The sequence below is a fragment of the Charadrius vociferus genome, unplaced genomic scaffold (genome assembly GCF_000708025.1).
Source record: "Charadrius vociferus isolate BGI_N301 unplaced genomic scaffold, ASM70802v2 scaffold643, whole genome shotgun sequence".
NCBI lineage: Eukaryota > Metazoa > Chordata > Aves > Charadriiformes > Charadriidae > Charadrius > Charadrius vociferus.
This window is the reverse complement of record NW_009647512.1, coordinates 1,586,319-1,600,844: the sequence shown is the minus strand read 5'-3', so window position 1 is coordinate 1,600,844 and position 14,526 is coordinate 1,586,319. Positions and strand designations below refer to the sequence as shown.

The following is a 14,526-nucleotide window of genomic DNA, read 5'->3' as shown; positions in this document are numbered from 1 at the left end:
AGCGGTTTGGCAGGGCAGCAGCGGCATGGCTGCCCGCACAGGGGCTGTGGTGAGCTGAGATCGGGAGGTGGTTGAAGCTCCCGGACCGGCTCCCAGCGTTGCAGCTGTGGGTCAATCTGTAGCACCCGGGGAAGGAGCTGTCCCAGCTCTTTCTGGGCTTCCCCGCGGTGGGATGTTGAAGCCTACCCAGAAGGTCCGTGCGGGTGATGGTAACGCTTTTATTTTCCCTCTCGGTGGAGTAGTGGAGAGAACATGTCTGGGATCAAGAGAGTGATCGTGGAGAAGGACCCTGACTATGAGGAGATCACCATCACGCATCCCAACAAGCGTCACAAAGCAGCCGAGCAGTCAGGTAGGCTCTGTCTGATCCACAGGGATCTCCCAGGCGGAGTTAGAAATGCGGTGGATGTGCATGCTGTCCGCAGACAGGTTGGGAGAGGTCTGGGGTGGGAGCTAAGGGAGCTGGTGATACCTCTGTACAGCCAAGTGAAGATGTGATTGTCACACCCAGAGCCATTCCTACCTGCTGGCTGAACTGGGCTTCGGTAACGACGGCAGTAAAGCATGGGGTTGCAGACTTTGGTGCGTGCTGGCGGCTAGAGCATGAGCTCTCCAGGGCTCCAGCTGTCTGCCTGGGTTCCTGTTGCTTGCTGATGTGTTTGGCAGTGCATCTTTGCAGCAGTTACCCGTGCTGAGATGTGCTCCAACCTGTGCATTTGTTCTGCAGCGGAAGTCTGCTTCCAGGAAGATTGACAGTTGGTTTACATTTTGGAGGATACAGGTCACAGTACAGCATGGGGGCTGGGGGGAGGAACTCCATGACCCTGCAATGGACTGGCTCTTGGAAGAAGCCAAGTGCTTGCAAGAGTAGGCAGAGAAAGTGAAATGGAGCAGCATAGAAGGGGTAAGTCAGGGAGAGGGAAGGGGCTTTGAAAGATGCAAGGGAGGAGGAGCATCTACCCGGCTGAAGGAAAGTGGATAAAGAAGTGTAGTGGGGAGAGTAGCTGGATGAGTAAGTTTGTGTTTGGCACACTTGGTTATGCTTGCTTGGGGAGCCAGCCTGTTGGCTGGGTGCCTGGGACAGGTTGCAGTCGTCTCTGAGCAAATGAGAGTAGAGCTTCCTGCCCCTGGGACAGGGAGTAGGCTAGTGATTTTTGGCATGGCACAGCTAGTGAGATCGTGATGGGAGGAGCTGACAAACAGGGAGGTGAGGAAACTGAAGCTGGCTGTGGGATCTGAAGAAGATCCAGGAGTGGAGCAGAGCAGGATGCCGGAGCTGCCAGTTGGAGAGGGACAGATGATGGCTTTGCGGGTGATGTTTTGGAGGACGGCATACAGCTGGACACATCTGAGGAGGCTGAACTCTGGGTTGAATGTGCTGCTGGGCAGGTCCTGTCTGTGAGGTTGGTTAGGGGCCCTGTCAGCGGAGCTGGCCGTGGCAGAAGAGCGGCACCACTCCCAGCTGCTTGCCCTGCTTGGCTGCCAGAACTCACCACCCTCTGTGATGGAGTGTCCCAGGGACTGCAGAAGGGTTTTTAATCTGCTTCTGAAGCAACTTTTCAGAATGTCTTCACAGTTAGCATGCAAAGTTTCAAGGCCTTGGAAAACTGTTCTTGCCAAAGTGAACTTTCTGTTCAGGTGATTCCTCCAAATTGGCTTCTTTCTTCCTCTCATGGAAGATCTCCAACTTTTGATACAAGAGTTCCTTAAATATACAAATTTCACTAACATGATGTTAATTAGGGACTGTGGTTGACGCTAAGCTGGGAAAAAATAGGAAAATAAAGTGTTCTTAAAAGCCCCTACAATATAACCACAAATCCTAAGGCACTTTTAACTGTCATAATGCTGGTGTTGCATGGCATCAGTCTTGGGAAGAGAGGCAGTTGTCCCTGTCTGAACTGCACATCTCATACCTTATTCTGTGTAGGTTTATTTTAAGTGTAGCCTTACATGTGAATTTCCAAGGCATGGTGTTCATGGTTTGAGGAAAATTATATCCCTCTGGTTTTTAATTTTGAATTACTCATACAGACTCAACCATAATTCTGTTTTAATGTAGACTTGAACTATTTCTGGTCCTAGAATATATGTATGCATATGTGGACATAAGTAAATATATTTAGGATGCCCCTGTTGCAAGTGGAAGCATCAGTTGCCTTATTCCTGTTGTTGATACCTGATCAGACAGTAAAATCAGGTGTGCTGGCTGGAACAAACCAGCAAAGTTATGACTCGCTTTTGATTTCTTTGCTCTTTCTATTGGGATATTGGAAATGTCTTCAAACAGGTATGTAACCACTAGATGAACAGATGCTTCCTCTGAAGCTCAGAACAAAGTCTTGATGCTGTTGCCTTCTATTCCACATAGAAACAATGTTGTAAGAGGTTTTTTTCAGAGGAACCCAGGCTGTTTCTCTGATCTGCTTTGTACCAGGGTCACTATTTCTGGCTCAGGCTGGAGAACCTTTTCCAGGCTTTCTTCTAGAGGTACAATTCCTGCTTTTCCAAGTTCTTGATGAAAACAGATGTTGTTTGAACTCCCTGATATAATGGAGATGGCTTAAAGGAAGGGCAGTATTTCAAGCCTATGGTAGATGTAGAGCAAAAAGAATTGATCTTCTTATGTTTATACGTGTTCTCAAAAAACACAGGAAGATGCCAATTTAGTTCTTGGCCACTAATTTGCAGTAAGGTATTTGCATAGTTTGAAATATTAAACTACATGCTTTCCACCAAGGTCAATAAACTCCTGTATAATTTTTTGACTGCTGTGCTGGAAGAGGATTTTGTAAGAGGTAGACCAGCTTTTGATAATGTAGTTTCTTTTGTGGGTAATAAAAGGCTTGTAAGCACTCCAGAGCGCTTCATGCCAGTGCTAAACATATAAAGTATTAGTTTGCCTTATTATTGCTGCATGATGTGGTGTAAATTTCCTGGATATGAATCGGGCCAAAGAGAGCAGAAAAATGTACATAGTGTTCCAGCGTACTTCTGCGCAATCGCAGCGGTAACTGCACTTGGCTGTAGCACATTTGAATTTTCCTTTTACTGTTTACAGCTTTACTGAGACATAAGTAAACAGACTGGTCCTGTTCTTCCATCTTCTGTTATTTGTCATCTCAGACCTAAAAAGGAAAAAATAGGCCTCCACATAAACCAGCTTTTAAAGATACATGTGTTTCTTGTTAAGACAAATGACTTTCTTTTGCAGAAAAATGATCCTTCCCATTTTTTTGTGTGTGCTGAACTTAGTATCCCTTCACTTCTCACTCCGTAATGATTTCCGATCTTGATTTTTTCAAATAGAGCCTCAAAAATAGAATTATAAATACTTCCTCCTTCTTTATTTTCCATGTGTGGTCTTGTACAGCTCGAGACGTTGCCGTGCAGAAGATTGAGACAATTATAAAAGAACAGTTTGCTGTCGAAATGAAGAGTAAAGAACATGAAATTGAAGTTATAGATCAGGTATAAAGGTTTTGTTCTTAACAATAGATAAGCTCCTGGTGTATCAGAGTGTGGGGGGGTTGCTGCAGTGGTTATCTATTACTATATATTACCTCTTCTTTTCATAGCGCCTGATTGAAGCAAGAAGGATGATGGATAAGCTGCGTGCCTGTATTGTGGCTAACTATTACGCGTCTGCTGGTCTCCTTAAAGCTGGAGAGGTAAAAATTGCTTTGGGACTGATAAGACTTCAGGGAATATTTGCTAAGGAAGATGTGTAGTTCTCTGGCTATTCAGCTGATGTTTGGGTTTGAGATGTGGTTTTCTGAAATGGTGGAATGTGAACTGCAAATGGGGTGGCAGTGGGAGAGGACACCTGGGTGTCACTGACCCCTGGGCCTCAGGTACTTGGCAAAGATGAGTCTTCAATGAGCATTTGAGAAGTTGTTCAGCAGCACTTGGTTCTGGTTTCTGAAATACTCTGTGGGGTTTTTTTTCATTAGTTCTTCCACAAGAGCAGGTTGCTTGTCACACACTGCACCGTTTTGTCCTTGCAAAGCCCTGAAAAGTAGGGAACATTTTCTGCTGTTTCACAGGAGGAGAATGGTTTTGAAACTTCTCCGGATAAAAAAAAAAAAACAAAACAAACTTAGATTTCTTGAGTCTCGGGCAGTGCCATGAAGCCATCCTCCCTTTACCGTGGCAGCCAGTCTGTTAATGGTTTGGTGAACAGACTGATGGGAGCTGTAAAGCGGGAGGTAAATCAAGGAGATATCACAGAGAGATTAAAAATTCACAAGGAGATTAAAAAAGCCTACTAGTTCTGAGCACTCTGTCCTTAATGGGCTGGTAATCGCAGGGTGTTTGTGACTCATACAGATTTCTGACTGACATGCAGTTCACTACCAGTTTAGGTATTTTAGTTGCCATCTATCCAATTCAGGGAGTTGATCTAATTTCCAGTAAAGAACTGAATTTTGAAAACTGTAGATGAGAGCTGCAAACCTGGGCTTCACACTAGTACCATGAGAGTTTCTCTTCCAGGCAGTGGCTCGCACTGCTACTGCCGTTTTCCTATTGTGATTTCCAGAAGACTTGGAGGGATGTAAAAACCAAAAGGTCCAGTTTGTTTTTCCCTCACTGAACTTGAGTTGAGCAACTGGAGTTGAGAAAGATTATGGTAGTATTGGGAAGCTTGGAGATCCCTTCTTCCCCCCTTGATTTCTGTGTAGGCAGCTGAAGAAGGTGAGCTAGGTTCTGATCTTTGGAAGTGCTTTTATCCAATGTCAGCAAGAGCTTGTACTCTCCCCTCTTCTTTACTTGTTCTGCCATGCAGGGTGTTTGTTTTTTCCTTGCTGATTTTCACACTTGCCAGAAATACTAACTTCTGTCATTGTTTCAAAGTGTTCACAAAACTTCCTGGTGTGGCCTTGCTTTGTTTAGTTTTCCTGAAGTTTTTATGAGCTTATGGCTAGTGTAGCTGTATTTTTGAGTGCATCTTTAAATTTTTTTTTCCTGAAAGTTCCCGATTTGCATGCAAGCTAAATCAGTTCTCTTTTTATTTTGAAATTGGTACTGGTTTCTGTTTTCTTTGTTGTCTATTTTTAATCTGTGGTTAATGTATGTTTGACTCATTTGGCAGTGAATGATTGTCTTGTTTCTGCTTCTGATGGAACAGGAATCTTTGTAGTTAAATTCAGAACTTCTAGGAGGATGATTTGCAAATTCCACTCTTATAAATATAAACAGTTCTTCAACCTATTGCTGCTGGGTTTTGAGGCTTATGATTCCGTATGATTACAGTTTATTATGTTTTTCCACAAATTAGTGGACAAGCTGTTGGTCAGTTTACTTGACTAGAGGTAGGAAAAAGAAAAAGGGTTCTTGGTGGTGGTTTGGTTTGTTTTGGGGGTTTCTCTAGTCATGTTGTGTTTGTGTTCTCGCCATTAAGTGCTCTTGAATGGGTAATTGAGAGTTGGTAATTGCTCTGCTCAGGTACCTAACAGACAATTGGAAAAAAGCTCTCAAATGAACCTCTAAAGTCCAAGGTGGATCAGTGTTTAACTCCACTCCTGCTACCACCTCTCGAGGGCAGTTCTGCTGCTCTGTAGTGGTGCTGGTGTCTGTCCCCATGCCACCCGATCCATCACATTGGCAGAATTTTGGATCAGGTAATTTATGTGGATTAAAAATAACCCTGAAAAGGGAAAAAACCGTGGAACAAAACAAACAAACAAACAAACAAACCCCAATTCAGTTTCTTGATTTGTTTTTCTTTGTGACCTGCCCCCTCCCCCTGCATAATTATGGCAGCCCAGCTGATCCGGGTGGTTTGGGCAGGGAAGAAGAGTGCCTTTCAGCTGATACTGCCTGCAAGAAAAGCTGTCAATGCAACTCCAGTGTGAGTCTGTGGCTTGAGGAGTTGGAGTAAGGCTATCTGTCGGCGCTCTGCTGCTGGCAGAGGGGTGTTTCTGCTGCCTTTGGTTGATTCATCGTCAAACCAAGGTGACAGGGAGGACTGATGGCTGGGAGGAGAAGTGGCTGAGGGACGCTTGCTTTGAGTGATGAGTGTTTTCCTGCTGTTTCAAGGGTTAAAAGCAAACGCAGGAAAAAAGTATATTGGGCCTTTGTCACAGTAATGAAAAAACCCAAAAGATATTTAAACACACACACATATGCCCCGTCCTCCCCATTGCAGGTTTAGGAGGATCTAAGATTGGCTCCAAGATGTCCATTTTGAGGCACGTTTGCAAACATGCGTAGGCACATTATTCTTTATCCTCTGTTAAGCTTTGGGAGCAGACAGGGTGCTAATATGTATAACTTGCCTCGTAGGCACTGGCAAGACTGCTAGTCAGTACCAAAACTAAAGAGCCTGATGGATTTACGTGCCATGCTTGCCTGTAGGAATCGGGCAGCTGCGGTCTTGCATTTGGTATAAGACCATAGGTGTCTACACAAGAAGGGAAGCCAGTATTTTCAAAGGGCAGTAGGCTGCAGATCTCCTTTCCAAAACCAGGTGGGTTTCTGAGATCAAAAGGTCTAAAGGAACAGATTCAATCTGGGGTCCTGTTTCTGTAGAACCGTTGTAAGCTTTTATCTTCTGTGGCATATATTTTTCTGCAAGGCAGCTGGTTAAATATTTGCTCTTTCTTCATACTTTGACTTTTTGCTCTGCTGCTGGCACAGCTTTGTTTTTATCTGGGCTGCAGGGAAATAGTGATAGATCTGCCTGACCTCTTTGTTGCAGGGGACCAGGTCATGTGATGCGACAATTCTTAATCACCCTTCAATCAAGAAATTCTTGGAATCACCCTCCAGATCATCGTCTCCAGCTAACCAGGGCTCAGACACTCCGTCTGCCAACCACTCCGAGAGTGACTCGCTCTCTCAGCACAATGACTTTCTCCTGGACAAAGACAATGGGAACTTGGACGCAGATGAGCGTCTGACAAACAGCCTGGACCAGAGACAGAGCAGAAATACTGGCCGGGTAAAGTAAAACTCGAGTGGTGGTCAAGTTGTTGGAGGTGTGTGCTCTGTCTGGACTCAGTGCTGGCACCAGGAGCTCTTCATGTTTTCACCCACCTTGCTGAAGATCTGTTTCTTACCCTCTCCAACCGCTTGCTCCCACTCTCTCAGCCTGGCTTTGCTGGAAGGCTAACTGAAGTGCATGTAACTTGGGTAACTCCTCTTAACTCAGTATTGCCCAACAGAGGGGTCAGCCAAGCAGCGGTGATAGCGTTCGTGTTAGCACAGCTATCTGCCGCTGTCTCGGTTGGTAGCCTCTGGGGAAGGAGGTGTTTCACAGCTTGAGCAAAGGGGTTTGCTGTGCAGATGGAAGTCAGCTCAGGAAGGGTGGAGCCTGGAGAGAAGAGGAAGACGTGTCATTCCCAGCAGCGTTTTTAAGAAGTAATGCTGCTGCCTGGCCCTGGGTGCCCATGGGGACTGCATTGCTTAGAGTGGTTGAACCACTGGAGTTTGGGGTTTGGCCTCCTCAGCAGCCCATGCAGAAAACATAGTGACACCGGTGGATTAGCTCACCCTGGGGGCGTGAGCGGGTAGAGCCTGGGTGTGTAGTTTGAGTTGCTTTTCTCTTGGTGGTGCTGCTTGCTGTTGTGCTAGTACCGCTTTTGCTTCACTGAACCAGACTGATCCAGGTTAAAGATACCTTCTTTCGTTGTTCCCCCATACTTTTTTCTGAGTTATTTTTTGGCCTGGATCCATTCCCTTTATGGCTTGCCATGCAGCTACAGGAGTGCCTCACCTGCCAGCTGCACTTAGGTCCACCAGGGAGGCGCTCTCACTGGCTCCAGGTGAAATGTGCCTTAGTAGGTGAGATGAAACTTCAGTTTCTTTTCAGTTCCTTTAAGCTGTCAGGCCTGCCAGAGGCGTACAGCCTCCAGCCCAAACCAGGCATGGATATATCTCATTGCATATGACTGCATTCTGCAACTGGAGAAGTTGCAGTAATATGTGGCAGAAAGAGCAATGATTCTGCCTCTGCTGAGCAGTACGACACCCTTGATAACAGGGCTGCAGTCTGCTGAAACCCCACCTAGGGTCCGTAGCAGAAGGCAGGTATACAATGTATAATGTGGACCTACATATATTGTAAACCACGAGACCGATATAACTTGTTTCTGCACTGGGGGCATTGATGGAGCAGTTGTATCGCTTGGATGTAGCATGCTGGTCTGTCTTCAACCAATGCAGCCTGTGGCCCAGAGGTGGCTGAGGGAGTGATGAGGAGCAGGAGCCATCGCAGCCTTCTGTGGCTCCTTGCTGCGGTTTGGGGCATCACTGACTTAACAGAGGAGGTGTAGCGGTTCCTAGTGAATCCACTGCTCCCCATGCTAACCCTCGTCTGACGAGCACTCAATGGAGTTACCCTTTGGGAAGCTGTGGCACCAACTGTGTTGTTCATGAGAGGATGGTAGTCCCTTACTGTCTGGACTGCCGCTTTATCCAACAGAGTTGTAGAAAGCCTCTCATTCCCACGCAAACGACAGCGCAGCCTGCGTTGGCACTGTGGGCAGTCATGTCATCATTTTACCAGGGAGTCCTGGCCACTGCTTAATAGCTGAGGTTGTGTTGTAAGGTTGCTTAGGCTGGATTTATTATGCCCAAGTGTTGCAGTGGATTTGTAGGCTTATCTAGGTGTCAGTGACGTGATATGGCTGACTGCTCTCCCTGTTGTGTTGGAGCTGAATTCTTGTCTCAAGCGCAGCCTCGATTCTTCACTGTGAAGCAATGCTGGAATCCCTGAAAGCGGCAGAGGCTGGGAATGAGAAAGATTTACATTTTCAGAAGCCACTTGTGGGAGGTGTAGCTTTGTTTCTGATTAGTGACCAACGTGATGCCACTCTAGCTGTGCTTGATTTTTTTCAGATAGTGCAGTGGCAGTGCTTTTGAAACCCAAGCTGAAATCGTGGCTCAGATCCATGTTATGTCGCGTAAAGTACACTCAGTTAAGCCATGCAGTGTACACTTGGCTACGTAGTATATCATTGTTGCGTGCCTGAGTTGCTTAAATGTGCCTAGATAGCAATTTAAGTATTTTGGGGGATGATTCATTGTTGGTCTCTCATTTAGCTACGCAGGTTTGCTTTTTTTAACACCTTACTTTTCTAGTGCCAAACAAAATGATATTTAAGAGGAATGTTTGGTTTTTTGTTTGCCTTTTTTTTTTTTTCTTCCCCTACCCTCAGGACAGTTCGGGTGTTTCAAGCTCTCAAAAACCAGGACAACGAAATGCCGGACTGTCAAATGATGAAACTTCACGGCTTTATGTGAAGAAAACGATTGTGGTTGGCAACGTCTCCAAGTTAGTATCCAGAGTCTGAGGAATGGTCCTTTATTTCAGGATTAAATTGAGTAGGAAGTTAAAATTTGGAGGCAAATAAAAGCGGTAGGCTGTCACAATATGGGGTATTACCCTTGAATAATCACTGTACCCAAGGCTGCCCTCCTCGAGTGTCTGCATAAGTGTTTTTTTGTGGGAGGAACAAGTGTTTTAGTAGTTGATTTTATTCTATTTTTTATATATATGTTTATATGGAGGTTTTAAGATCTGTTTATCTCAAGGGGAGTCTTTCAGCCTTTTCTGACCAGTTAGAAATCCCAAGTTTTTCCATGAAAATTTGGAAAAGGAAGTTGTCCTAATGACTAATTCAGTGTGTCCATAAGGACAATGTGGGTTTTTTTAACAACAACAGCAAAAAAAAAATAATATCCCCAAACCACCAGAATGAGAAAATTGTGAAAGTCCAGCATAGTCTGAAGAAATTAATTTGTACAGTTTTTATTTATAATTTTTTTCCCCCAAAAAATTAAGGTAGGTAAATATACATAACTTTTGAACTTTGAGGAAACTCGTGAATAAAGGCATTCATTTTAGGAAACTATGGGCAGGTCCAGGTTTTAACTCTCCACCCTCGCACCACTCAAGTCGGTGTTTCCTCTTGCACAGAAAGTAGCAAACATTTGCTAACAAGACTTACGGTGTTAGAATTGTGTCTTGAAAATCTGCCTAAGCCTGCACCCAGAACCAAGTATTGACTATAAATTTTCTTAAAAATTTATAAGACAAATTGTTATTTTTTGTATTTGTGGCAGCAGAATCACTGATGCGTTCTGGTGCTGTTTTGCTTTCTGAGATATCAGGATAAGATGGTGAAAGATTTGACAGTGGCAGAATGTTAAAATTAAGTCTTCCTAATTAAGAGCCAAATGCTTAAATGGACAAATTTTATACGGCAGTTATGCACTAAAATAGAGGAAATGTGTTAGAAGCATAGAGATAGACAGGGGTGGTGGGACCTGTGTCTGTTTCTGGACGAACTGTCAGAGTAAGGAATAATGAACAGAACTGTACATGGGACAAGGTTCACGTAGGCATTTTACCATCCCCAATTTTTTTGCCTAATCTTTCCCAAAATACTTTTTGTGGTATTTATCTATTTGGCATTTTAATCTTGTGTTTGTTTTTTAATTTCTTTGCCAGGTACATTCCCCCTGACAAGAGAGAAGAAAATGATCAGTCGACCCATAAATGGATGGTGTATGTCCGAGGCTCTCGGAGAGAACCCAGCATAAATCATTTTGTCAAAAAAGTTTGGTTCTTCCTCCATCCCAGTTACAAACCTAATGACCTGGTGGAAGTGAGGTAATAAAGAATTATTCCAGCCATGATACCAGTCTTTATGCTTGCCAGGCTTGCTGTGCCAAGTTTCTCGGAAAGTTAGCAACTTCTTTTCCTGGTTTAGTATTCCATGTCTGTCTTTAACCTCTGGCTTGGCTTGACTTACCCCAAGATAATAATAAAAAGGAATTAGTTTTTATGAAGCAAATGTGTCAAACAGGGTTGGTTGGGGTTTTTTTTTTTGGAATTTCCTACTGAGCATTCAATCATTGCATTTCATGCTATTCATGGGAGTTTGTGCATCTCCTGGATGCGTTACACACTGTCTGCTGCACAGGTTTGACTTCTGTTGCTAAGAGACGTGTTTTCTACCTCCTGTCCATTCCAGTGTGGAAAAGAAAGAGTCTCAGAAAGCTGTTTTGCCCATAATTGTAAAGATACATGTGCATTTGGGCAGGAAACTGTATCCCTCTCCCAAATATTTATCCAGTGGAGTCGGCTTCATGCTTGAAGGGATTTCCCAACTGTGTAATGGTGCTGGTGCTAGAGAAACAGGGCAGCTTCTCTGTCCTCTCCCCGACCAGTCTTCAAAGCTGTGACCCTAACGAGATGAGCAGGGTCAGTTCTCCGTTGGCTGCTGCAGGGAAATGCCCTATCAATCTTTCATTCTTGCTCCTTTGGACAAGACGGCAAGAGGATGCCTTCAGGCGACTTTGTGTCTTCCCAAAGAAATTGTTCTCCACAGGATGTTCAGCTGGCTCCTGGAGGAGGGTGGGGAGACTGCCTAGGTACAGAGTGGCAACTTAATTCTGGCAAAATTAAACTACAGAAGGGCAACTCCAGAAAGAATTATCTGAGATAAGAAGTGTTGGTAAGGCTAGGTAATGTTTCTGAGAAGGCAACCCCGAGCAGGACGAAAGCAAACTCCTTTGTGTTTCTTGTATAGCGTACTAAATTACACTTGACTGCTGTCTTTATGTGCCTTTCTCAGTTTCCAGTATCTGATGTCAGTGCTGTTTGTCTTCTGTTTTATTCCCGGCTGGTTAATTGATTTCTTGTTACGCAGTCCCAGTCATACTAGTGAACGTTAACGTACTGGACTAAAAATAGCCTTTAAGCCTCTTGCATTTTGTTTCATTGCAAAACTGTGTTTGGGATTTACAATAACAACAAGCTGAAATACAAAGTAACAGCAAACGTTAGAGATAAATACGCCCTTCCTTTTCAGCTTGGAGAATGACAGTGATTGTGTTAGCTCTTCCTTGTCTGTGTGTTGTTCTTTTGGCATTATATGAAGCATGTACCTTCTTGCTACTAGATATGCAATAGCAGAAAGTGATTGCAAAATGATGCATTGAAAAGTCACCTTGCAGCTGTGCCCTAGGAGCTGACTTGGGGGCTTTTGAAACAAGTATTTTTCATTTGGTATGACGCAGCCTTTTTTTTTTATTATTTTTTTTTTGAAGATGCTTATTTCCCATGTTCTCTCATTCAACAGTGTTTTACCATTTTCTTCCCTGTCTCCTTGTGCAAAATAGAAGTATGTTTTCAGGTGTCTGAAGCCATAAAATTATCATTTCTGTGGTTGCTGTCTCTCTGTGGTGAATAGCAAGCCTGAAGATAGCTTTAGTTGTCAGCTAGAAAAGCAATCTTTGGCTTTCTGAAAAAGAAGTAACTGGAAGCTGTACCATTTCTGCACCCAAAACGTGAATCACCATTTGTTTCCAGAGAACCTCCATTTCACCTGACCAGAAGAGGCTGGGGAGAATTTCCTGTGAGAGTCCAAATACACTTCAAGGATAGCCAGAACAAGAGAATCGATATCATACACAATTTGAAGGTATTTGAACAAAATATTTGAGAGAAAGGCAATTACATGAGGTCTCCTGCATAATCTAGACGAGGCTCTGCCTGTGCATGTGTGCTTCTGCCTCTCTCTGTTGTGTGTATGTCCTGCTGCTTATTTGCGTGTGAATAGCTGAGCTGGAGAATCAAAAAAGATATCCAGGAAAGCCTCTTACCTTGGCCATAGTGGAGTCAATGCGGTAGCCAAGATACCCAGCCTTGCAGCAGCTGAAACTGATTCTGCTTAGCACAGCAAAACATTTACCTGTTTTTTACCTACAGTCTGAGATTTTTATCATGCTCTCACTGTCTTTAACTTCACAGGGTGCTGCAGCGCTGTCTTTCTGTTGGTAAAGGGATTGCTATATCTGTTCTGTTCCTTCAGCACTTGCACGTATCAGCTAGAGATTATCTCTGTTGGTAGAGTGGGTGGGGAGGGGCTGCGATGCTGCATTTGTTCCTTTTGAAGAAAGCCTTCCTTTTCAGCTCATTCACCTGTTCTGCCACACTCAATAGGATTTATACTATGCGGCAGTCCTGGAAAACTAGGCCGTTGCTCTTGTTTCCCTTTTAATTAGTAGTCTCTAGTGTTTGTGGAGTTAATTCCTGAGCTGGTTTAGTTTTCTGTTTCTTTGAGCAGCATGATTAGTTTTTTACTTAAACTCTGCCTGCATTAATGAATTTTCTGCTAATGTAGATACCTCATTGCAACCTCGAATACAGACAGTAGAGAAGGTTGGAAATGTTTCCCTGGAACTTAGGGACTTCTAATGCAGATGATGAGTAAAATATATTTGGAGTATTTGGAGAGATAGAACTTGGGGAGGAATTCACAGCAGTACAGTGGGTGTTGTGCAGCAAAGGAAGCCCAGCCTAGAGAAGAAAACTGAGCCAGTCCATGGCACACAAGAACTCACATCAGCACATCTTTGCTGTTCGTGTCCTGAGCCTGTGGCTGCTGTGAGGTGGTGTGAGTGAGCTGAGCCCTCCTGCGTGGCTGGCAGCCTGTCTGCCCCTGAGCTCCAGGCACTGAGAGCCTGTCAAACCCAGCTTTGCTCTGTAGGTATCTTAATAGATGCCTCCTCATCAGCTGATGCTCTGTGTGAAGAGTCATTTAATCAAAATTATAGTGCAAACACAGCCTTTGTCCTGGTTAGTTCAAATGTCTTTGATTATTTTTTTCTCATTATTATTTCCTTATATTGACATCAGGAATAAAAAAGGATGCTCCTTGAAGGCTCCTCTTAGAGTGAAATAATAATTGCCCCATCCTTATAGACTGAAATGATAATTGCCCCATCCCTGGAAACATTCAAGGTCAGGTTTGATGGGGCTCTGAGCAACCTGATGTGGTTGGAGATGTCCCTGTTCATGGCAGGGAGGGGTGGACTAAAGGACCTTTAAAGGTCCCTTCCAACCCAAACCATTCTATGATTCTATCTCTGCAACAGTCTCATTTCCTTCAGCTTTTTTGTGCCTTTCTACTTTAGTGTAGGCTTTAGGTTGTGGTTGGCTTTTTTGCAGAAGAGAGGGTACTAAACAGAGCACGCAGATTTCTGACCCTGTGGCCTCAAAATGTTTGATGCGCTGCTGCTTAACTTACATAGTTTCAACCCCTTTCAAACAAATTGTATTGTAAATTCTAGCTAATCTATTGCTTTGCTGTGGTTAATATAAATATATTGTATTGTTTTACCCAGTTGGACAGGACCTACACAGGCCTGCAGACGCTTGGTGCAGAAACGGTGAGTCAGCGGGTTGTGGGATGGATGTTGTACTTTGATTCCCTTAAGGATGTTTATAAAGAAAAAGATACATGAGGCTAAGCACAGAGTCAGACCCATTTAATTTCACAATTTCTGGAAAGTAGATTTTGCTCTCTTGTTAAATGAAATCTTTATGACACCTTGTCACTATTCGTGACAACAGTCATTTCTTTCCCCCCTTTCTAGTTCACGGAAGGCTGTTTCCATCTCTTCTTTTATAAAGAATTTAACTCGTACTACAGTTTTAATTTTTATTTCTTTGTGAACCTTCTGGTACCAAATGTCTTGATTTGCATTCTGATGTGCTGCAGATCTCATACA

The 14,526-nt window shown here is 43.9% G+C and overlaps 1 protein-coding gene across 1 annotated transcript in view; it reads left to right on the top strand.

Annotated features, from left to right (window-relative positions):
- Positions 1–252: 252 nt before the first annotated feature.
- Positions 253–14,526, top strand: part of YEATS2 (YEATS domain containing 2) — a 46,912-nt gene continuing 32,638 nt past the window's right edge. The window contains exons 1-8 of the mRNA XM_009880772.1: positions 253–352; positions 3,374–3,471; positions 3,579–3,671; positions 6,701–6,943; positions 9,162–9,277; positions 10,457–10,618; positions 12,323–12,434; positions 14,140–14,184. Coding sequence (XP_009879074.1) covers positions 253–352; positions 3,374–3,471; positions 3,579–3,671; positions 6,701–6,943; positions 9,162–9,277; positions 10,457–10,618; positions 12,323–12,434; positions 14,140–14,184 — 969 coding nt within the window. The remainder of the gene's footprint in view (positions 353–3,373; positions 3,472–3,578; positions 3,672–6,700; positions 6,944–9,161; positions 9,278–10,456; positions 10,619–12,322; positions 12,435–14,139; positions 14,185–14,526) is intronic.